Source organism: Schistocerca americana, chromosome 7 (assembly GCF_021461395.2).
Source record: "Schistocerca americana isolate TAMUIC-IGC-003095 chromosome 7, iqSchAmer2.1, whole genome shotgun sequence".
Lineage (NCBI taxonomy): Eukaryota > Metazoa > Arthropoda > Insecta > Orthoptera > Acrididae > Schistocerca > Schistocerca americana.
This window is the reverse complement of record NC_060125.1, coordinates 271,293,006-271,316,510: the sequence shown is the minus strand read 5'-3', so window position 1 is coordinate 271,316,510 and position 23,505 is coordinate 271,293,006. Positions and strand designations below refer to the sequence as shown.

Below are 23,505 nucleotides of genomic sequence, written 5' to 3'. Positions count from 1 at the left end.
GCAGTTGAGTTTGAATTGCAGAGTATTCATGTAGATATTGATTCATGTGGAATCCATATATATTTAGACTTCGTAAGTTTATTCGTAAAATTATCGAAAAAATAATGTTTCTACAGTTTCTTTATATTTATTTTAGTCTTTAATAGGACAAATGAACCTAAGTCTGAGTATGTATTTCGATTTTTATAAAAATTTCAAGAAATGTTTACAGACTAGGATTTGTATTAGATATGTTCACGTTATCAGTATTCCGACTGGCTTGATGCTATCCTGTATTTTTCCTATTTTATGCTTCAAGCGAGGCCACGAGTGGAACACTATGCTGCTTCAGCTTGCTCTTGCTGCTCGATGTTGCTCTTGCTGAAGTGAAGAGAAATAAGAGATTATAGTGCAAACATTTGTTTTCAGAACTTTAATTGTATAGGCAGTGCATTAACATTAAGTAGTTGCAGACAATACATTTACTGCTTCGTGTACTGTAATGCATTTTGTATCTGGCAGTAAACTGGGCGTTGACATACTGATGTACCTCCTACAGGCTGTACTGGTCGGGTAGCTGCTTGCTGCTGAAGACTTCTGCCATGAAGCTGGCCGAGTCTTTGGGCGTCCTCGTCCTGTTTGTACTGTTGAAATCCACCTCGTACAGTCCAAACTTAACCCTGCACAGAAAACATGAGAGGGTTGTTTAATGAAATGTCATGATCCACTGACACTTATCCGCGAAGTGTAATGACACAGTGAGTACACTAACACACAGCAGTATCTTTTAATATTGGCTGTGTTATACAAAAAAATACAGTGCCTCCAAGCATTATTTCATGTCTAACAAAATGTGGTCCGCACTTCTGTATTCTGGGTACTCAAATACTAGGTGGGAGTGATTGCCCACGAGTGGTAACAATTCATTTTAATAACATCCTTTCTTTCTGTTACTGGTGCCATGTCCTGCAGTTTCACAGAGTCGGCACGGTTAGGACAGAACTGGCAAGGTGAATTTTAATAATAGTGAATTTTAATAATTTTAATAATTTCGTACAGTCCAAACTTAACCCTGCACAGAAAACATGAGAGGGTTGTTTAATGAAATGTCATGATCCACTGACACTTATCCACGAAGTGTAATGACACAGTGAGTACACAAACACACAGCAGTATCTATTAATATTGGCTGTGTTATACAAAAAAATACAGTGCCTCCATGCATTATTTTATGTCTACCAAAATGTGGTCCGCACTTCTGTATTCTGGGTACTCAAATACTAGATGGGAGTGATTGCCCACGAGTGGTAACAATTCATTTTAATAACATCCTTTCTTTCTGTGACTGGTGCCATGTCCTGCAGTTTCGCAGAGTCGGCAAGGTTAGGACAGAACTGGCAAGGTGAATTTTAATAGGTGGCCAGATGCCCTTCCTGCCACCACCCCGTACACCCCCCCCCCCCCACCCAAGATGGAATGAGTGTACCCCCACTGTCTGCATCCAGTCTGCATCGAATAGTGCGAATGTGTTCAGATGTCTGCAAGTCGTGTAAATGAGGCGTAAAGTGAGGAACAGCCCTGCATTCACTTAGTGGAATGTGGAAAACCGCCTAAAATCCACATCCAGGCTGTCTGGCGCACCGACCGAAGTCGGTAGTCCACCAGGGTGGGGGGGGGGGGGGTTCGATCTGGGCCTGGCGCACTTACCAGAGTCCAGGTGGCAGCTTACTAGCGCTCTCGGCTAACATGGCGGGTCAATTCATTTTTAATAACATTTGGGTTCAAATTTCTTACTTTTCTGCAGCAGGTAGCTTATTAAAGTGTTTTTTACAAGCGTATACATTTTGGGTCTGAGTCTCATTATATCATGCAAAATATATATTTAGATGTTTGTAAATGTAATATCTTGAATGCTTAGATGAGAGCTGAAGTGGATGATTTGTCATGTGAAAATGATACAATCACAGTAGGATAGTGTACTCATTAGAGAGATGAGGTTTAAAAGGGCATTGGACTAGCGGAACTGTCACACGTACTCACTTGAGTCATGTGTAAAGTTGTCAGACGTGATTACGCCCGCACGACCGTAATTAACAGACTCTGAAAATGATTGGTAATGGAGCTAGACACGTGGGACATCCCACCTCGGAAATCGTTAGGGAATTTAATGTACCGTGATCCACAGTGTCGAGAGAGCGCCGAGAATACAAAAGTTCAGGCATTACCTCTCGCCAAGGACTACGCAGTGGCCGACAGCCTTCACTTAACGACCGAGAGCAGCGGAGTTCACGTAGAGTTGTCAGCGATAACAGGGAAGCAACACTGCTCGAAATACTAGCTGAAATCAATGTGGGACATACGACGAACGTATCCGCTAGGATAGAGCTGCGAAATTTGTCGTTACAGACGACCGACGCGAGCGCCTTTGCTGACAGCACGACATCGCCTGCAGCGCCTCTCCTGGGTTCGTGACCATATCAGTTGGACCCTAGACGACTGGAGAGCCGTAGTGTGGTCAGGTGAGTTCCGATTTCAGTTGGTAAGAGCTGATGGTAAGGTTAGAGTATAGCGCAGACCGGTGAAGACATGGATCCAAGTTGTCAGCAATGCAGTGTTCAAGCTATTATTGACTCAATAACAGTGTTGGTTGTGTTTATATGGAATGGATTGGGTTCTCTGGTCAAGGTAATCGATTTTTATTGACTGAAAAAGTTAATGCTCGGCTACTTGGAGACTATTTGCAGCCATTCATGGACTTCGTGTTCCCAAATAAGGATGGAATTCTTAGGGGTGTCAATGTGCCATGTCACCTGGGCGCAGTTGCTCGCAGTTGTTTGAAGAACATTCTGGACAATTCGATCGAATGTTCTAGACACGCAAATCGTCTCACATCAGTCGCATCGACCATTTATGGGACATAATCTAGAAGTCAATTCATGCACAAAATCCTGCACTGGCAACAGTTTCGCAATTATGGACGAGTATAGAGGCAGCATCGCTCAACAATTCTGCAAGGAACCTCCAGCGACTTGCTGAGTTCTTACCATGTCGAGTTGCTGCACTACACCAGGAAAAAGAAGGTCCGATGCGATATTAGAAGATATCCAATGACTTCTAACACCTCAGTGTAAACTCTCTTTTCTATTATTACTCTTCAAGTTTCTATGGTATTCTCACATGCACTTTCACCTTTTCTTCTTCACTGTACGGCGATGGGGCTTCTATTTCAGAGGCAATTGGAGTGGCAGCACTTAATCATGAGTGAAACATAAAACAGTTCTTAATTATCAGGATGAGCGTGAACCTTCCTAGGTTCTAAGTTAGTTTGGGAGACAGATGGGGCGTGTGGGGAAGATGGAGGCCAACCATTGCTTAACCCTCCCGTTACCAAGCTTCTTCATACCTCTATTTTACCTAGCGGGGTATTTGGACTACCCCAAAAGAGTATTGTGTTTTACTGTAATATTTGTTCTCAGATTTCGTTATTTCCGTTGAATGGGTTTATTTAGTATTGAAAACAGCTTTTCAGGTTATTAGAAGTATTTAATCAGATCACAGATACAAAGTACAAAATTTTTTTATATCTTTTACTAAAATAATCTGGTTCAAATGACTCTGAGCACTATGGGACTTAACTGCTTAGGTCATCAGTCCCCTAGAACTTTGAACTACTTAAACCTAACTAACCTAAGGACATCACACACATCCATGCTCGAGGCAGGATTCGAACCTGCGACCGTAGCGGTCGCGCGGTTCCAGACTGTAGCGCCTAGAACCGTTCGGCCACTCCGGCCGGCTAAAATAATCTATGTACCTCAAGAGTCACTGCAGTAAAATAACACAAGACTTTTTTAAACTTTTCAGTCAAATATATTTCTGCACTGCATGCACTTCACAGTAACAGTATCTTCTCTGTGTATATTACAAACAGATTTCTTGCACGTTACGCAAAAGAATCTTGTTTTACGATCTTCGTTTCTCTTGAAATCTTGGTATCGTGGCACTGGTAACTTGCTACACTGGGTCTGCATCAATGCTGTAGGAATTGCAATACCAGAAGCTTTCAGTGCATCTTGTACATATTTATGAAGACCGTTGATATTTTTGGCTCTTTCTTCCATGTTGTCTCTGCTGACTCCAAATGCCAGTTCAGTCTTGAAGAGTTTACGTCGGATTCGGTTATTCTTCTGTCATTTAGGAAATCTTTGAGTGTACAGAATATATGGATTCAGCGCTGCAATATCTATCATTTACATGAAGATTCTTAGTGGCCACCGCGTCGTTTCTCTAACTCAACTGTATTCTCTTATAATTTTGTCCCCATCATCTACAGAACTTTTGGTTTTTTATGTAGTGCAGTATGATTTCGTGTTTGTGTTTACTTTCTTCACCACTCACTTGTCTCTCATTATGCTGAGTAGAGAATAGTATTACTGCCTGTCCCTTGTTTGGAACATAGGAAACTAGGGTAAAGTCATTTGTGGACCCAAACTTTGAGGAGTGAACTTCTCTCTTTCTGTTTGGCAAGAATTCCTTCGGAATCTCTTTCTTATTGGAGCACAAGGTAGCATCCACTGTCGTGTTTCGTTTTAGTAGTTCAGCAGCCAATGGAAAACTGGTGAAAAAATTATCAGTTGTTACACCACGACCGTTATTCAGAAATGGATCCATCAGATCCAAAACAACTCTCTGTCCTTGATTCACTTCCCGGAAATTGTCCACCATACCTGTGTAAATTTGGATCCGTAATAAGTAAGATGTCTTCACATCAGCACAAACCCAAATTTTAATGCCATACTTGCCAGGTTTGCTTTTCATATAAACCCTAAAATGGCAGTTCCCTCGGTACATTGCTAATCGTTCATCAATAGTCACGTATTCATAAGTATAGAAATTTTTGCACAAGTTAGATTGAAATCTGTCAAACAGTACCCTGATGGCTTGTAGCTTGTTCTTGGTTTCTTCAATTCTCTGTGCTCTTGTGTCTCTGTTGACAAATCGCAAGAATTTCAGTACAGACAAAAACCGGCTTCTGGACATGGCAGCAGAAAATAATGGTTGCCAAAAGGCAACATTACCTCCCCACAGATCGGAAGCACGTGTGCGATTTCCATGAGTTCGACCAGCTCCTATTAGAATTGCTAATACAGCGTGCTCTTCAGTTCCATTTATATCTCTCCATGATACCAGCGGTCGCGGTCGCGCGGTTCCAGGCTGAAGCGCCTAGAACTGCTCGGCCACAACGGGCGGCGACAAGCCACACTGATAAAGGAGTTTCATCGAGTCCTGTAAGAGCTACATGACGAGCTTATAGGAGGATTTGCACTCTATTGACTGGATTAATTATTGAATACTTATCGTTGACAGGTTTCAGTATATATACACAGCAAATGGATGGAATAACGTGAGCTGCATTTCTTTGAAGTTCGTTTCGTTAATTATGACATTGTGAACACTTTTCTCCCTTGAACTGTAACGTATCTGTAACTTCTTGAAACAATGATACGTTGTGAGACTACAAGAAATAACCGACATACATTAATCGTATATTTTATTCGAGGACAGAATGTCTTGGCCATAGCAGATAAGTTAGGCCGGTACTGAGCTGGATCAAGGGACGGGAGAGTAATGGTACTTCTTTCCTAGAATTCCCTTTGTTAAGCACCTGCTCTACCTGTCTGCTAGCAAACATCGCCAGCATTACGAAAGAATATCGGTGGTGGGACATGCTTCCTTAAATGTCGACCAAGAACAGTAATAACGATTCCAGAGTAGCTACAACAATTCTGAGTAACATCTTTGAATGTATAATGAAAAGAAGATCCCAGAAAAATTGAACCACCTATGTAAAACGAGAATTAACAATATTATTATGTCGATGTATCGAATTATTTATAGAAAATTTTTCAGTACTACTGACACCATTAATTAACATGTGATATGTGATCTGAATGGAAATGAAATTACCTGTAGGATGAACCTGTCAAACATTATGTTTAGAAAAAGAGGAATTTGTTATAAAGAAAACTATTCTGTTACTGTAGTGATCTGCCAAATCAGAATCCTCCACAGATACATAAGCAAGGTTAGCCATGGCATGATCTGTTTACACTATTGTCTATTACTGTCATATTTATTTTATAAGATACGAGGGCTATCCACAAAGTACGTTACGTTTTGGAATTAAAAATAAATAAAGTATTGGAGATGTACCCGTGGTCTAGGGGTAGCGTCTTTGATTCATAATCAAAACGTCTTCGGTCCCGGGTTCTATCCCCACCACTGCCTAAATTTTGATAAATAATCAGCATTGGCGGCCGAATACTTCCGGCATAAGAAGTCAGCCTCATTCTGCCAACGGCCTTGTCAAAGCGGGCGGAGGTGCGGATAGAGGTTCAGGGCACTCTCTTGTCCTAGGGGTGGGAAATTGCCCCTAAAGGCGGAAGAATCAGCAATGATCAACGACATGAGGATGCAGAAGGCAATGGAAACCACTGCATTAAAGACACGTAACGTGAATCCACAGGACATGTGGCATGTAATTGAAGAAGTGTCATGATGATCTCTCCATTGGCAAAAGATTCCGGAATAGTCCCCCATTCGGATCTCCTGGAGGGGACTGCCCAGGGGAGGTTACCATGAGAAAAAGATTGAATAATCAACGAAAGGATAACGTTCTACGAGTCGGGGCGTGGAATGTCAGAAGCTTGAACGTGGTAGGGAAACTAGAAAATCTGAAAAGGGAAATGCAAAGGCTCAATCTAGAAATAGTAGGGGTCAGTGAAGTGAAGTGGAAGGAAGACAAGGATTTCTGGTCAGATGAGTATCGGGTAATATCAACAGCAGCAGGAAATGGTATAACAGGTGTAGGATTCGTTATGAATAGGAAGGTAGGGCAGAGGGTGTGTTACTGTGAACAGTTCAGTGACCGGGTTATTCTAATCAGAATCGACAGCAGACCAACACCGACAACGATAGTTCAGGTATACATGCCGACGTCGCAAGCTGAAGATGAACAGATAGAGAAAGTGTATGAGGATGTTGAAAGGGTAATGCAGTACGTAAAGGGGGACGAAAATCTAATAGTCATGGGCGACTGGAATGCAGTTGTAGGGGAAGGAGTAGAAGAAAAGGTTACAGGAGAATATGGGATGGGACAAGGAATGAAAGAGGAGAAAGACTAATTGAGTTCTGTAACAAGTTTCAGCTAGTAATAGCGAATACGCTGTTCAAGAATCACAAGAGGGGGAGGTATACTTGGAAAAGGCCGGGAGATACGGGAAGATTTCAATTAGATTACATCATGGTCAGACAGAGATTCCGAAATCAGATACTAGATTGTAAGGCGTACCCAGGAGCAGATATAGACTCAGATCACAATATAGTAGTGATGAAGAGTAGGCTGAAGTTCAAGACATTAGTCAGGAAGAATCAATAAGCAAAGAAGTCGGATACGGAAGTACTAAGGAATAACGAGATACGTTTGAAGTTCTCTAACGCTATAGATACAGCAATAAGAAATAGCGCAGTAGGCAGTACAGTTGAAGAGGAATGGACATCTCTAAAAAGAGCCATCACAGAAGTTGGGATGGAAAACATAGGTACAAAGAAGGTAGCAGCGAAGAAACCATGGGTAACAGAAGAAATACTTCAGTTGATTGATGAAAGGAGGAAGTACAAACATGTTCCGGGAAAATCAGGAATACAGAAATACAAGTCGCTGAGGAATGAAATAAATAGGAAGTGCAGGGAAGCTAAGACGAAGTGGCTGCAGGGAAAATGTGAAGACATCGAAAAAGATATGATTGTCGGAAGGACAGACTCAGCATACAGGAAAGTCAAAACAACCTTTGGTGACATTAAAATCAACGGTGGTAACATTAAGAGTGCAACGGGAATTCCACTGTTAAATTCAGAGGAGAGAGCAGATAGGTGGAAAGAATACATCGAAAGCGTCTATGACTGTGAAGATTTGTCTGATGTGATAGAAGAAGAAACAGGAGTCGATTTAGAAGAGATAGGAATCCAGTATTAGAATCGGAACTTAAAAGAGCTTTGGAGGACTTATGGTCAAATAAGGCAGAAGGGATAGATAACATTCCATCAGAATTTCTAAAATCATTGAGGGAAGTGGCAACAAAACGACTATTCACGTTGGTGTGTAGAATATATGAGTCTGGCGATATACCATCTGACTTTCGGAAAAGCATCATCCACACAATTCCGAAGACGGCAAGAGCTGACAAGTGCGAGAATTATCGCACAATCAGCTTAACAGCTCATGCATCGAAGCTGCTTACAAGAATAATATATAGAAGAATGGAAAAGAAAATTGAGAATGCGCTAGGTGACGATCAGTTTGGCTTTAGGAAAAGCAAAGGAACGAGAGAGGCAATTCTGACGTTACGGCTAATAATGGAAGCAAGGCTAAAGAAAAATCAAGACACTTTCATAGGATTTGTCGACCTGGAAAAAGCGTTCGACAACATAAAATGGTGCAAGCTGTTCGAGATTCTGAAAAAAGTAGGGGTAAGCTATAGGGAGAGACGGGTCATATACAATATGTACAACAACCAAGAGGGAATAATAAGAGTGGACAACCAAGAACGAAGTGCTCTTATTAAGAAGGGTGTAAGACATGGCTGTAGCCTTTCGCCCCTACTCTTCAATCTGTACATCGACGAAGCAATGATGGAAATAAAAGAAAGGTTCAGGAATGGAATTAAAATACAAGGTGAAAGGATATCAATGATACGATTCGCTGATGACATTGCTATCCTGAGTGAAAGTGAAGAAGAATTAAATGATCTGCTGAACGGAATGAACAGTCTAATGAGTGCACAGTATGGTTTGAGAGTAAATCGGAGAAAGACGAAGGTAATGAGAAGTAGTAGAAATGAGAACAGCGAGAAACTTAACATCAGGATCGATGGTCACGAAGTAAATGAAGTTAAAGGATTCTGCTACCTAGGCAGTAAAATAACCGATGACGGACGGAGCAAGCAGACTCGCTATGGCAAAAAAGGCATTTCTGGCCAAGAGAAGTCTACTAATATCAAATACCAGCCTTAATTTGAGGAAGAAATTTGTGAGGATGTACGTCTGGAGTACAGCATTGTATGGTAGTGAAACATGGACTGTGGGAAAACCGGAACAGAAGAGAATCGAAGCATTTGAGATGTGGTGCTATAGACGAATGTTGAAAACTAGGTGGACTGATACGGTAAGGAATGAGGAGGTTCTACGCAGAATCGGAGAGGAAAGGAATATGTGGAAAACACTGATAAGGAGAAGGGACAGGATGATAGGACATCTGCTAAGACATGAGGGAATGACTTCCATGGTACTAGAGGGAGCTGTAGAGGGCAAAAACTGTAGGGGAAGACAGAGATTGGAATACGTCAAGCAAATAATTGAGGACGTAGGTTGCAAGTGCTTCTCTGAGAGGAAGAGGTTAGCAGAGGAAAGGAATTCGTGGCGGGCTGCATCAAACTAGTCAGTAGACTCATGACCAAAAACAAAAAGTATTGGAAATTTTTTTTATTATATACAAATGAAAGCCACACTTAAATACTACTTTTCTACACAGTTGCCATTTAAATTAAGGCACTTATTGTAGCGATGGACGAGCTTGGAAATTCCTTCGTCGTAAAATTCGGCCGGCTGCACCTTCAACCACGTGGTTACCTCTTCTTTTGGGACAGAGAAGGTGTGATTTTTGTGGATTTCCTGGAAAGAGGCACTGCAATAAACTCTCAAAGGTATTGCCAAACTCTACACAACCTCAGAAGAGCAATACAAAATAAGCGCAGGGGAAAGTTGGGCTCAAAGATCTTGCTGATTCCCGACAACGCCCGGGCCCACACAGCAAATGCCAGTCGTGAAGTTCTCGAATCTTTTAAGTGGGAGTTGTTTCCTCATCCGCCGTACAGTCCCCACCTGGCACCGAGCGACTTCCACTTATTCCCAGCAATGAAGAAGTGGTTGGCTATACAGCGTTTTGATGACGACGCACGGCTTCAAGAAGATGTAACCACGTGGTTGAAGGCGCAGGCGGCCGAATTTTACGACGAAGGAATTTCCAAGCTCGTCCATCGCTACGATAAGTGCCTTAATTTAAATGGCAACTATGTAGAGAAGTAGTATTTAAGTGTGGCTTTCATCTGTATATAATTAAAAAAATCCAATACTTTATTTATTTTTAATTCCAAAACGTAATGTACTTTGTGGATAGCCCTCGTATTTGTGGAATAAGTCTAATAGACGATATTTAAAGAACGCAGTACAGTTTGTGTTAACATTCTACATCAACATCTACATAGATACAATGCAAGGCAACGTACGGGGCGGGCGGAGGGTCGTACCACGATTAGTCATTTCCTTCCCTGTTCCTCTCGCAAATAGAGCGAGGGAAAACTACTAGCTATATGTCTGGGTATCAGCCCTAATTTCTCATGTTTTGCTTTCATTGTCCTTATGTGCAATGTATGTGACGACAGTACAATCGTTTGGCAGTCAGCTTCAGACGCCGGTTCTCTAAATTTTCTCAGTCGTGTTTCTCGAAAAGAGCGTCGCCTTCCCTCCAGGGATTCCCATTTGACTTTTCGAAGCAACTCCGTAACACTTACGTGTTGTCTGAATCTACCGGTCACAAATGTGGCAGGCTGCCTCTGAATTGCTTCGATGTCTTTCTTCAATCTGACCTGGTACGCATCCCAAACACTCGAGCAATACTCAAGAATACGTCGCACCAGCGTCCTATATTCGTCTCGTTTACAGGTGCACCAACCTTTGCTAAAATTCTCCCAATAAAGCAAAGTCGACTACTCGCCCTCCCTACCACAGTTCTCACAAGCTCGTTCCATTTCATATCGCCTCGGATCGTTACGCCCAGATATTTAAACGACTTCTCTGCGTGATATAGGACACTACCAACACTGTATCCGAACATTACAGGTTTGGCCTTCCTACTTATCCATATTAGCTTACATTTTTCCACATTTTGAGCTAACTGCCATTTACAAAACGAACTGGAACTTTTGTGTAAGTCGTATCTTCTACAGTCACTCAACTTCCGCACATAACGTCACCTTCAGCAAGCAACCGCAGGTTGTTGCCCACCCAGTCCGCCAAATCATTTATGTATACAGAGAAGAGCTGCAGTCCTATCTTACTGCCCTGGGGCACTCCTGTCGATATCCTTGTTTCTAATGAATACTCGCCGTCGAGGGCAACATAATGGTTTCTGTTATTCGAGCCGCTCAACTATATGTGAACTTATACCATACGTTCCTAACTTTGTTAACAGCTTGCAATGGTGCACCGTGTCAAATGCTTCCGGAAATCTAGAAATATGGAATCTACCTGTTGCTCTTCATCCATAGTTGGCAGTATATCATCTGAGAAAGGGGCAAGCTGAGTTTCGCACGAGCGATGCTTTCTAAGACCATGAAGATTCGTGAACATAAGCTTCTCAGTCTCAAGAAAGTTTATTTTGTTGGAACTGAGAATACGTTCAAGGATTCTGCAGCAAACCAAAGTTAGGGGTATTGGTCTGTAATTTTGAAAATATGTAACAAAAGAGCATTATTATTCTATCACGAATGTTTGCAGATGGATATTATACGACGGTTGCCCAGAAAATACTGCACCTCATATTTTTTCTCAGCCGAAAACACTGCTACCTATGTGAAACGTTGCGTCCGTATTATTTGAAGTCTGCTGAGCGAGCGCACCAAGTTCCCGTCACTTCCGACTGATAGGGTAACTGCAGCACAGTTTCAAAATGGCGTCTGTAGGTGATGTACGTTACAAGCAACGTAAGACCGTCCACGGTTGTCACACCGGACATATTGCAGCGAGCTGATGTTGTCATTCGCGAGGACAGACGCATACCTATTCGGCAATTGGGGCTGCATCTGTCAATCAGCAAAGGAAGTGTGGATGCAATTATCCGTGCTCTTGGATATTCAAAAGTGTGTGCAAGATGAGTCCTGCAGTGTCTAACGGTGGATTACAAATTGCACAGAAAAAAACATTTGTCTTGATTTGTTGCAATGTTTTGAAGCTAAGGAGAAGGCCTTCTTGTCACAGGTTTTGACAGGTGATGAAACCTTTGTTCACCATTTTGAGGCCGAAACAAAACGACAGTCGAGGGAATGGTGCCATTCCCACACTCCACAGAAGAAAAAATTCAAAGCAATTTCTTCCGCCGGTAAGGTCATGATCACCGTGTTCTGGGACTGTGAAGGCGTGATTTTCATTGATGCGATGCGAAGAGGCGGTACCATTAATTCAGAAGAACATTTCAATACATTAACAAAACTCAAGGTGCGCTTCGTTCGACTTCGGAGCTACAGCAACCGAGGGGCGTTTTGTTGCAGCACACTAGTCTGATGACTGCTGAACCCATGGCAAAACAGGGTTGGACAGTGTTATCCCGTTCACCCTCCAGCCTAGACCTAGCCTCCTCGGACTTCCACTTCTTTCGGCCATTAAAACATCCCATTCGTGGAAGACATTTTGAGGACGATGAGCAGTTGATTTACAGAGTGAAGCACTGGCTCCGCCACCTGGACAAAGATTGGTACTGACAGGGCATACACGCCCTTGTTTCTCCCTGCAGGAAGATCATAGAACGGGAGGAAGATTACGTGGAAAAATAGGGTGTCTAGATAAAACACCATTCTTCCATTTGTGTAATTCTCATTATGTTCAATAAAGAATTTGTGAAGAAAAAATGCGTTCCATTACTTTCTGGGCAATCCTGGTACGTAATTGCCGTGATTAAAGAAACCTGTATACAAGTTTATTTGGAATGGTGCTCATGCGAGTAGTAATCCATTTGACTAGATAGGTTAGTCATGTGACGTACTTGAGGAAAGCAATGCAGACCGGAGCCGGAGTCTTTTGTTACGCTCTCCTATTGGGGGAAGGGGTGAACGGCCATTGAGCCGATTGTGTCAGCTATAACGTTGTTTGCAGTCACTTTGATCTGAGCTATTTTACTGCATCAGCTTGTCATTTACTTAATCGTTGTATATGTAGTACGGACAAATGTCACTGAAGAGCATTATGTGCATAAGGTAGTCAATAGTCTTTAGAGAACTGACTGGAAGTGGAAGATCAGCTTCCATAAACGAATCAGTGCTCTGGACAATGTCACTGGCAATAACTTATTAAAATCTAAGCTTACTTATTTGTAATATTATTAGTCATTTGTTAAGTCACCATTGGTAATAGCTTGTTCTTGTCTTAAATAAAATTGAAATTAATTCTAATTCTTGTCTTAGGGTACATCTCTGTCCTTGTGGATTACTTCTGATTCATTTCAACTAATATTTCATATTATCTGTGGATTTATATTTACACATTGACTGTTCATTAACGTGGATTATCTCTATCTGAAGAATTTTTCTATAGGCGTAATCCAATAGCGCACAACTAAATCTTTATGATATTAGAGGCGCCGCTAAAATTATTAATTAGTTGTGTTCTTGTCCATGGTAGTTAGGCAGCCAAATGTGGGTTTCCAGTGAAGGTCGATTTCACTTCTTGCCATGTTGCTATGGAGGGCGACTATTTCCAGCGTGTACAAACCTTGGGGATTGAACGATGAGAGGATACGGAACAAAAACGTACAATCAACTAATGTCCGGAAATATATGGTTTTCATCCTAGAACCCATTTATTCAGTCATATTGTTACAGAGACTGTTGTCTAATGGCCGCTGTACAATGGTGCCACAGTTACTGCATGTGTTGAAAATGGTTTCAATGCTCCTCAACGCATGAGTGTACGCTCCACAGTATGTTTTCCCTCACACGTTCACGTCGGCCGCGCTGCATCCGAACAGTGTTAAAGGCAGCATGAATACGGTACTCCAGTGTGTCCACATCTGGAATGGGTTCTACATAAATGGTACTTTTGAGACGGCCCCGTAACTAGAAATCGCACGGTTTGAGATCTGATGAACGAGCAGGTCATGCAACTGGACCCCCTCGGCCGATCCATCGGTCAGGGAAGATTAAGATGCATCCGGACATTAAAGGCGAAATGGGGTGGAGCACTATCACGTAGCAGACACATAGCCATTCGAATCGTCAATGGCATTTCTTCCAGCAAGAGAGGCAAAGTCAGCAGCAAGAATTTCCGGCCTGTTAGGCGACGTGGAAGGAACACTGGTCCCAAAATACGGTCGTCAATTATCCCGGCCCACACATTCCGGCTGCATCGATGCTGATGTTTCACTGTCACCATACCATGGGGGCTCTGCATACAATCTCACAGATGACTGTTATGAAAGCTGAAGCGCCACTTCTCGGAAAGCTGGTCTCATCTGTGTGTAGGGTGGATCACACAAAACCCCGGAATCGTTGTTGTCTGGTGAAGGAACCAGTTACAAAACTGTTCGCGATGTGGAAAGTCTGTCGCTAGCAAGCCCTGCACAAGCTGTAAGTGATAAGGGTAGTAACAATTGTCATGGAGAATGTTCCACACAGTCGTCTGGTTTATCCAATATTGGCGGGCCAACTGTCTGGCACTGACACGACGGTCGCCTTCCAGTGTTTATCACATTTTCCTCCAAGTATGGTGTCCCAACTTTTCGGGTACGTGCTTCATGATTTCCTGCTTCCTGAAACGACTGTCTCAAACAAACGGCGAAACACTATTGCAAACATTGAATGCTTTGACGGCGGGAATATGTCTCTTGGTACAATCATGCTGCCCGCCACCCGTTGCCATTTGCTTTACCGTAAGTGAACACTAAGTTGCAAGCTCTCGATGTGAATACGGAACCATTGTGTACAACGCTGTATCACATCCACTAGAAAGTGAGTCAGCAAAGGAAGTTACCAATTACTTTGCCCGGAGAGGGTGCTACGGCACGAAGTATGAGGGTATGAGGAACAGTACCGCCCTTTAAGAGGAAACAATGCATACTGTAACTGTGGCTGCATGGTACAGTGCGTATTAGACCGCAGTCTCCGTAAAAGTATGATTGAATAAATGGTCTCTTGCATGGAAACCATGCATTTACGGACACACGCTCATTAGATCTTTTTGCTCCGTATTCTCTCATCGATCAACCCCTAGAGTTTGTACACGGTGGAAAAAATCACCTTGTATACTAAATAGTACACTACAACTGACTAGATTTCGCCGGAGACTACAGAACAATTGTTCAACATGTGCAATTGTCTCTGTACTGCCGTAGTCACATAGCTGTGCGTCCATTATCATAGTTACTTATCAAGTAGACGTAACTAAATGCAGTACATTGTATGTGGAGTTCAGTGAATAATTTTATCGCTTGGTAAAAGTTAAACTTACTGGTTATGAAAGAAGGATGTTGACATGGATTGGTCTCTCTAATAAGATAACAGTAGTCACGAAAGTAACTGCTGAATTTAGTACAAACTGACATGATACTGCTTCGTAATCTGAAGCATTTACAGGTCTTATCCTGTGTATATACACGTGTTCTGCATTAAGAGGCAGTTTTTGGCTCAATAGAGCACCTAAGAAAGTGAAAATAGAGCGTTCGAACAAAAAGGAGGTAATCCGTTTTGCATTATTTTTAAGTGAACAATAGCAACAGTACAAAATACACGCACCTAACTCACTGCATTAGGCTATCAAAACTGATACGAGATTCTAGGAGAAATAAGCGCTGCTAATGGATCAGCGAACCCATGTCTCGTACGTTGATAGTGAAATGAAGGCAAAGAGCTTCCTGACACGACTGATGTAAACTGCCTTCGTAAAAAGATGTCTTCTGCTGTCAAACTTAATGTAGAATGTAGGAGTATAGTACTGAAACTCACAGTCTCCATTGGTACTAAAAGCTAAACGATGGCAATACTAGGAAATAAGAAACAGATATTTTGAAAGTAACGTTATTCAATGGGTATATACTGTTCTCTTTGTCATTGTGAGAACTGAAGATAGATAGCGTACCCATCGAAAGAAAGAAAGGAAGCAGACAAGCATTAAAAGTTCCGTTCAAGCTGAGATCATTAAAAACTGAGAACAGGCTCCATCTGGGGAAGGGTGAGAAGAAAGTTGGATGTGGCCTTTTCAAAGATAAGTTCTGGAAGCTACTAGAAGCTACATCTTGATAGCTGGACGAAGATTTGAAATGCCCTTCTCAAGAACGCGAAACAACCTTCGTAGTAACTGCACGATTACGTTCATTAAAAGGCCTATGGAAAATTGTAAACTGAAAGAAGAATAATTATGTGGCGAACACGACAAGAGAAGAGTAGTCTGTTTGGAAATGCAGGGAGGTGAAGGTGGTACTAAAGGAGATGTCCAGGATCGGATTACATACTACAACAACGTTGTGACCACTGCCCAACGCGAGTATAAAAGCTGATCAGAGACGAGTGGGGACTCGCTCTAGTGACGATAGACGTCGCAGTTGGTGAAATTTACTGAGACAAGCGCCTTTCACGAAGGGCATGTTGTTACGACCGGGCACCTGAGAACAAGCAACTGGTCGCCTGTTCGCGTGTTACTGAAGTGAGAGTCTATGGAGAGTGGTCGAAGGACAGCGGAATCAGGGGAATGTGGCAAGGTATTGGACTGTCATACCTCATCACAGAGCTCGCCGGTGTGAAGAATACTCCCTCTGTAGAGACGGGAAGGTGGCGGTGAATGATAGATCTGGCGTCGAGTACAGTGGCTGTCCGAGCAAACGTGTTTCTGAGCACATTATCCAGTGCACACTGTTCAACACGGAGCTCCGCAGCAACAAAACCGATACGTCTTCTCATGTTGACCAAACGATATCGTCAACTGAGCCTGGACTGAACACGGAATCATCGAGACTCGACTGCGCATCGATGGACACATGTCGCCTGTGTGGATGATTTACTCTTCATATGACACAGGGTCGATAGTAGGGTCTGGAAATCGCATCATAGAGGCGGACGACTGCTCGAAAAATGATTTGTCTAAGGGATGCAAACATGCCCCGATGGGTGCAATACTGTGCTATAGGTTAGTTTCATGTTCTTTGGATGATTATGTATGATAAATCCTAAAGATTTGTCCATTAAAAATTATTTTGGGAATATGGCTACATGCTGAATTTTTTTTCATATACAGATGTTGGGTGGTAATTCCTACCCACGACCTTTTACACATTATGATAATAGAAATTCTTCTACGGAATGGAAGGAGTTGTGATACAGAAACTTCTTTAGTTTGTTTTCAAATTTTTTTTGCTGTCTGTTTCGTAATTTTGCTTTGCTTTCTGTCGACCAAGTGATTAAATCTTTTTGTCGCAGCATTGTGCACCCCTTTTTGAGCTAAAGACAAACTTAATGTGGTGTAATGACTTTCATTTTACCTTCTGGTTTGTAATTATGTACAGCATTGTTTCGTTTGAACTACAGTGCATCATTTACAAAGACTCCATCAGGGAAAGAATATACTCTGAATAAGGAGATTTAATGCTTAACTCCTTAAACAGATGTCTGCAAAATGATCGTGGGTAAGCACCACATTTTATTTTTACAGGACGTTTTCGAGTAACGGAGACTTTCTTTCATAAAGACGAGCTACCCCAGAACATTATTCCAAATGACATTAATTAATGAAAATATTCAAAGTATGTCAACTTACTCAGTTGTCTCTCCCCAGCATTTGGGATGATTCGAAGTGGAAATGTGGCTGAACTAAGTTGTTTTAGAAGTAACAAAACGTGCTTTGTTCAATTTAAATTCCCATCAATATAGACATTTAAGAATTTTGAAGTTTCAACCATATTTATTATTTTCTCACCTGTATTACACTTGTCATTAGTGTAGTTCCCCAAGATGTGCAGAACTGAATGTTATTTTTTTTTTTTTAATTGAGGGCAAAACCATTCACAGAAAACCAATCAATGATACTTTTAAGAACATTGTTTACCATTTCTTCTGTTTCTGTGTGCATGCTTGAATTGATTACAGTAGCAGTGTCATCTACAAGAAGAACTAATTCTGCTTGCTGTATATTAAACGGAAGATCGTTTACATGTATGAGAAGCATTGGTGGAACTGAGATTAAGCCTTGCAGAATCCCATAAGTGATTCCCTCGAAGTCAGAATTACGTCCACGGAGTGTATTGGTTGTGTTACTAAGTACAACTTTCTGCATTCTCTTGCTGAGACATGACGTTATACCATTGGTTGGCTATAACATAAATCCCATAAAACCTGATTTGTTGGTTGGTTGATTTGCGGGAGGAGACCAAACAGCGAGGTCATCGGTCCCATCGGATTAGGGAAGCATGGGAAGGAATTTGGCCCCGCCTCTTCAAGGAAACCATCCCACCATTTTCCTAAGCGATTAAGGATAAATCACGGAAAGCCTAAATCTGGATGGGCGGACGCGGGTTTGAACAGTTGTCCTCCCGAATGCGAGTCCAGTGTGCTAACCATGGTGCCAACTTGCTTTGTCATAAAACTTAAATTTAACTAATATAATACTGTGATTTACAGAGTCCAATGCCTTAGATAGGTCGCAGAAAATGTCAGCCGACAGTATTTTATTATTTAATGATTAGTAACTTGCACCTGTATATTTTTCTTCTTTTTCTTCAAAATAATAAGCATATGTACAAATTAATAAGCGATGTTGTAACATGACTCGTTTCACATCATTACGATCTATCGTGTAAAATGCTGGCCGATGTGGCCGAGCTGTTCTAGGCGCTACAGTCTGGAACCGCGCGACCGCTGCGATCGCAGGTTCTAATCCTTCCTCGGGCATGGATGTATGTGATGTCCTTAAGTTAGTTAGGTTTAACCAGTTCTAAGTTCTAGGGGACTGATGACCTCAGATGTTAAGTCCCATACTGCTCAGAGCCATTTGAACCATTTATCGTGCAAAATGACCCATTACGGCTATCGTACAAAATGACCCATGGAACTAATTTTAAAATTTGACGAATGAACATGTAAATTAGATGAGAACATTCGCTTAGTCATACATGGGACCTATGACAGTAATCGAAGACATGAATGGCTGCTACGAACCAACAGGACATTATTGAGAACCCCTTATATTCCTTCATGATGACGGTGTCACAACGTCAAAGTCGTGAACAGTGGTTCGAGAAGCTTGATAGTGAGCTGACACTCATATCTTGGCCATTCAGTTCGCCGACGGAACACATGTGCTACCCTGCTGTGTGACAACTCAGCAGCCACGAGCCAGCGGCAAGTATTTTTTGGGAATTGCGTGATCTGTGCGTAAATGTCTCGTGTCATATACACTGGGAAACCTGCCAATGACTTGCCAAATCCATGCACGCAGAACCAGTGCCGCATTGCGTTCCAGAGGTGAATCAACACGCAGTTAAGTGGGTGATCATAATGTTTTGGGGTCTTAGATTGTATGAGATTGCTGAATGATTGTGACTATAGGACATTCAGACTTCTGAAATTCATTTGGAAAGAAGTAAACACTACCGAAATCTTCTAAATTATTAAGTTTGGCTTGCATTGGAGTTGCTCCAATGCTCCAAATATTGAATTAGTTTCTGTAAACACTACTAGATATATAAGTTCGTAAGCTTCCACTACCGGTGTCAATTTGGGTAAAATCCTTTTGAGTATTACACTCCTGGAAATTGAAATAAGAACACCGTGAATTCATTGTCCCAGGAAGGGGAAACTTTATTGACACATTCCTGGGGTCAGATACATCACATGATCAAACTGACAGAACCACAGGCACATAGTCACAGGCAACAGAGCATGCACAATGTCGGCACTAGTACAGTGTATATCCACCTTTCGCAGCAATGCAGGCTGCTATTCTCCCATGGAGACGATCGTAGAGATGCTGGATGTAGTCCTGTGGAACGGCTTGCCATGCCATTTCCACCTGGCGCCTCAGTTGGACCAGCGTTCGTGCTGGACGTGCAGACCGCGTGAGACGACGCTTCATCCAGTCCCAAACATGCTCAATGGGGGACAGATCCGGAGATCCTGCTCGCCAGGGTAGTTGACTTACACCTTCTAGAGCACGTTGGGTGGCACGGGATACATGCGGACGTGCATTGTCCTGTTGGAACAGCAAGTTCCCGTGCCGGTCTAGGAATGGTAGAACGGTGGGTTCGATGACGGTTTGGATGTACCGTGCACTATTCAGTGTCCCCTCGACGATCACCAGTGGTGTACGGCCAGTGTAGGAGATCGCTCCCCACACCATGATGCCGGGTGTTGGCCCTGTGTGCCTCGGTCGTATGCAGTCCTGATTGTGGCGCTCACTTGCACAGCGCCAAACACGCATACGACCATCATTGGCACCAAGGCAGAAGCGACTCTCATCGCTGAAGACGACACGTCTCCATTCGTCCCTCCATTCACGCCTGTCGCGACACCACTGGAGGCGGGCTGCACGATGTTGGGGCGTGAGCGGAAGACGGCCTAACGGTGTGCGGGACCGTAGCCCAGCTTCATGGAGACGGTTGCGAATGGTCCTCGCCGATACCCCAGGAGCAACAGTGTCCCTAATTTGCTGGGAAGTGGCGGTGCGGTCCCCTACGGCACTGCGTAGGATCCTACGGTCTTGGCGTGCATCCGTGCGTCGCTGCGGTCCGGTCCCAGGTCGACGGGCACGTGCACCTTCCGCCGACCACATCGATGTACTGTGGAGACCTCACGCCCCACGTGTTGAGCAATTCGGCGGTACGTCCACCCGGCCTCCCGCATGCCCACTATACGCCCTCGCTCAAAGTCCGTCAACTGCACATACGGTTCACGTCCACGCTGTCGCGGCATGCTACCAGTGTTAAAGACTGCGATGGAGCTCCGTATGCCACGGCAAACTGGCTGACACTGACGGCGGCGGTGCACAAATGTTGCGCAGCTAGCGCCAATCGACGGCCAACACCGCGGTTCCTGGTGTGTCCGCTGTGCCGTGCGTGTGATCATTGCTTGTACAGCCCTCTCGCAGTGTCCGGAGCAAGTATGGTGGGTCTGACACACCGGTGTCAATGTGTTATTTTTTCCATTTCCAGGAGTGTATATTACCGACGTTTCGACCGCCTTTGTTTTGGTTCTCTTCAGAGGGAATAAATTGCTCGCCCTGATTAGTATCCCTGTACAGACGCCAGAACTGAGGGTAATACAACTGCTTTAGCATTTCATTTTGAAACGTCCTAGAACTCCAAGGGATTTTATTTAAACTACTAGAGATATTTCATTAACTCTGTGGTGACATAAAGATGTGTGACATTGTTTGAAAAATTAATGTACCAACACAGGGCAACTTACAACACCGTATTGAGAATATATCGCCGCTGTCCTCGTCCCACCTCTCTCCGTTTCTAATCATCTGTTAGTTCCCGAAGACGAACTGAAGCCATTAGGAAATATGATACATTCCTCAACTTGACACTATGTTGTACCAACTCCAAGGAGGGCGCCATTATTTATTGATAACTAAATATATTTATGTTTTATCTGTATTATTTCATTTAACAGAAGCAAGTACGACAGGTACTCACGTGTATCCCGAGTTCCATTCAAAGTTGTCCATGAGACTCCACGCCGTGTAACCGATTACTGGAACACCATCAGTGTTTATCGCTTCTAGGACAGCTCCGAGGTATTCCTAAAAATAATACCGCAGATTGCTGGTAATGAAATGACATTCGGAGAGTAAAAGCGATTACTAGATTCGTGTGAAAACATCTACTTACTGTAAAGTAATCGATGCGGTCTGTGTCGTTTAGCCCTCCAGAGTTGGAGAGACCGTTCTCTGTTATAAAGATTGGATATCCTGGGTATTCGGTGGCAACCCAATTCAGCTGATTTCGTAGTCCCCAAGCATAGTGCTGAAAATTTAAATACTTAGTTTAGATTTTATTTCTATCGCACTCTACTTCATCAAGATGCATGCACAAATATAATAATTAGTTTGTTGGAAATTTTATCTCCACATTAGTTAAAAGTCTGGCATTGACCATTTACTTACATTCACTTATTCCAGGTCTGTGTTTGAAAGAAAAAAGACCATAGTGTAAAATCCAAGAAATCCTCTGGCGTATTCGTGAAAGTATTAATACAGTGTAATAATTACAGGTTTCTTTCCGCAACCATCGAACTTAAATAGTACATACTACCTGTTTGCTGAGGGGAATTTCGCAGAATAGAAATAAGTTAGTCCTGGGCTAAGGAAATAAGATTTGGAAGAGGATCAGAGAATCTCGACGTACTGTTCTGAAGAAGTTGCTAGTGGAGGCAATTTGCCGTTGCCTTCTGCCGTAGTATCAATCATCGCGTGTATGGCTGTGATGAGAGGTTGTGGGCAGTTTAGAGTGGTATTTTCGCGGTTTTCACTTCTTCATCCGACGGACGAATCACCATCAGCAGTGTCTCACTTTCTCACTCCACGTAGCTGTGGGGCGTGAGCTGGAATGTAACCCTTCTGACTAGCGCAACATCTGATGGCTGAGCAGGAATTTTATGCCACCACCTCTCTTCCTCTTGGCAGCCTTTTTCTCAAAATTCTGCAAAGTTCCATTTTTAACTACCAGTTTGAAGAGGATTCAGGATTACGCTTCTGCTGTTTGATTAAACTTCGAATCACAGACTATTGCATCACTAATACACCCATCAAATCTGAAAGCTGTCGGTTCAAGATATTTCTATGTAGTTTCGAAATTTCTTCCATTTCCATCCTAACTCATCCTTAGAGGAACATGTGAAAAATTATTTAGGCACAACCCGTGTACAAAATTTGGACCGAATTGTTGCTGCCGTGTCCCAGGAAACACACATCTATTCTTCTCTTGAAATATATCATTGGAGATAGAAATTGTTATTTTGTTATATTTACAATTTCCATCTTCCTATGTAAGACTCTAAAATTCCTAGGTTTCGCATTAAAATTATTGCTGGTACCGTATTGGGTTATATTTATACCTCCCTTATGTACACTGCTTACTAACCATCTAGGCTTTATGAGATTATCACATTGCTCAGGGCTTATTTGTTGTGGTTTTATAGGATTTATTCGCTACAGTTGTTGCTGTCTTTACGATACTTTCATATGATACTACTTCTATAACGTACGCTACGTAAGGTTTGTTCTTTCTGTGAGACTGCGCTTCCAAGTACTTAATACACACTGAAGCACGATCTATAGTTGTCGACTGATTGATTTGAGTGAGGGGACCAAACAGCAAGGTTCAAATGGCTCTGAGCTCTATGGGGTTTAACTTCTGAGATCATCAGTCCCCTAGAACTTAGAACTACTTACATCTAACTAACTTAAGGACATCACACACATCCATGCAGGAGGCAGGATTCGAACCTGCGACTGTAGCGGTCGTGCGGTTCTAGACTGTAGCACCTAGGACCGCTCGGCCACTCCTGCCGGCAAACTTCGAGTTCATTGGTCCCATAGGATTAGGGAAGGATGGGGAAGGAAACCGACCATGGCCTTCCACAGGAACCAATCCAAAATTTGCTGTAAAACCTACATCAGGTCCACAGGACGCGGATTTGAAACGTCGTCCTC

At 42.8% G+C, this 23,505-nt stretch overlaps 1 protein-coding gene across 3 annotated transcripts in view; it reads right to left on the bottom strand.

Moving 5' to 3' along the window:
* Positions 1–253: 253 nt before the first annotated feature.
* Positions 254–23,505, bottom strand: part of LOC124622480 (myrosinase 1-like) — a 49,988-nt gene continuing 26,736 nt past the window's right edge. For 2 of the 3 annotated variants that reach the window (XM_047148187.1, XM_047148188.1), the window contains 3 exons: positions 21,683–21,817; positions 21,488–21,594; positions 400–659 (listed from right to left, as the gene is read on the bottom strand). In XM_047148187.1, the coding sequence (XP_047004143.1) occupies positions 533–659; positions 21,488–21,594; positions 21,683–21,817 (369 nt within the window). In that variant the 3' untranslated portion in view covers positions 400–532. Of the gene's footprint in view, positions 361–399; positions 660–21,487; positions 21,595–21,682; positions 21,818–23,505 lie in introns of those variants that run through there. The other variant, XR_006980635.1, reaches the window with a different exon arrangement.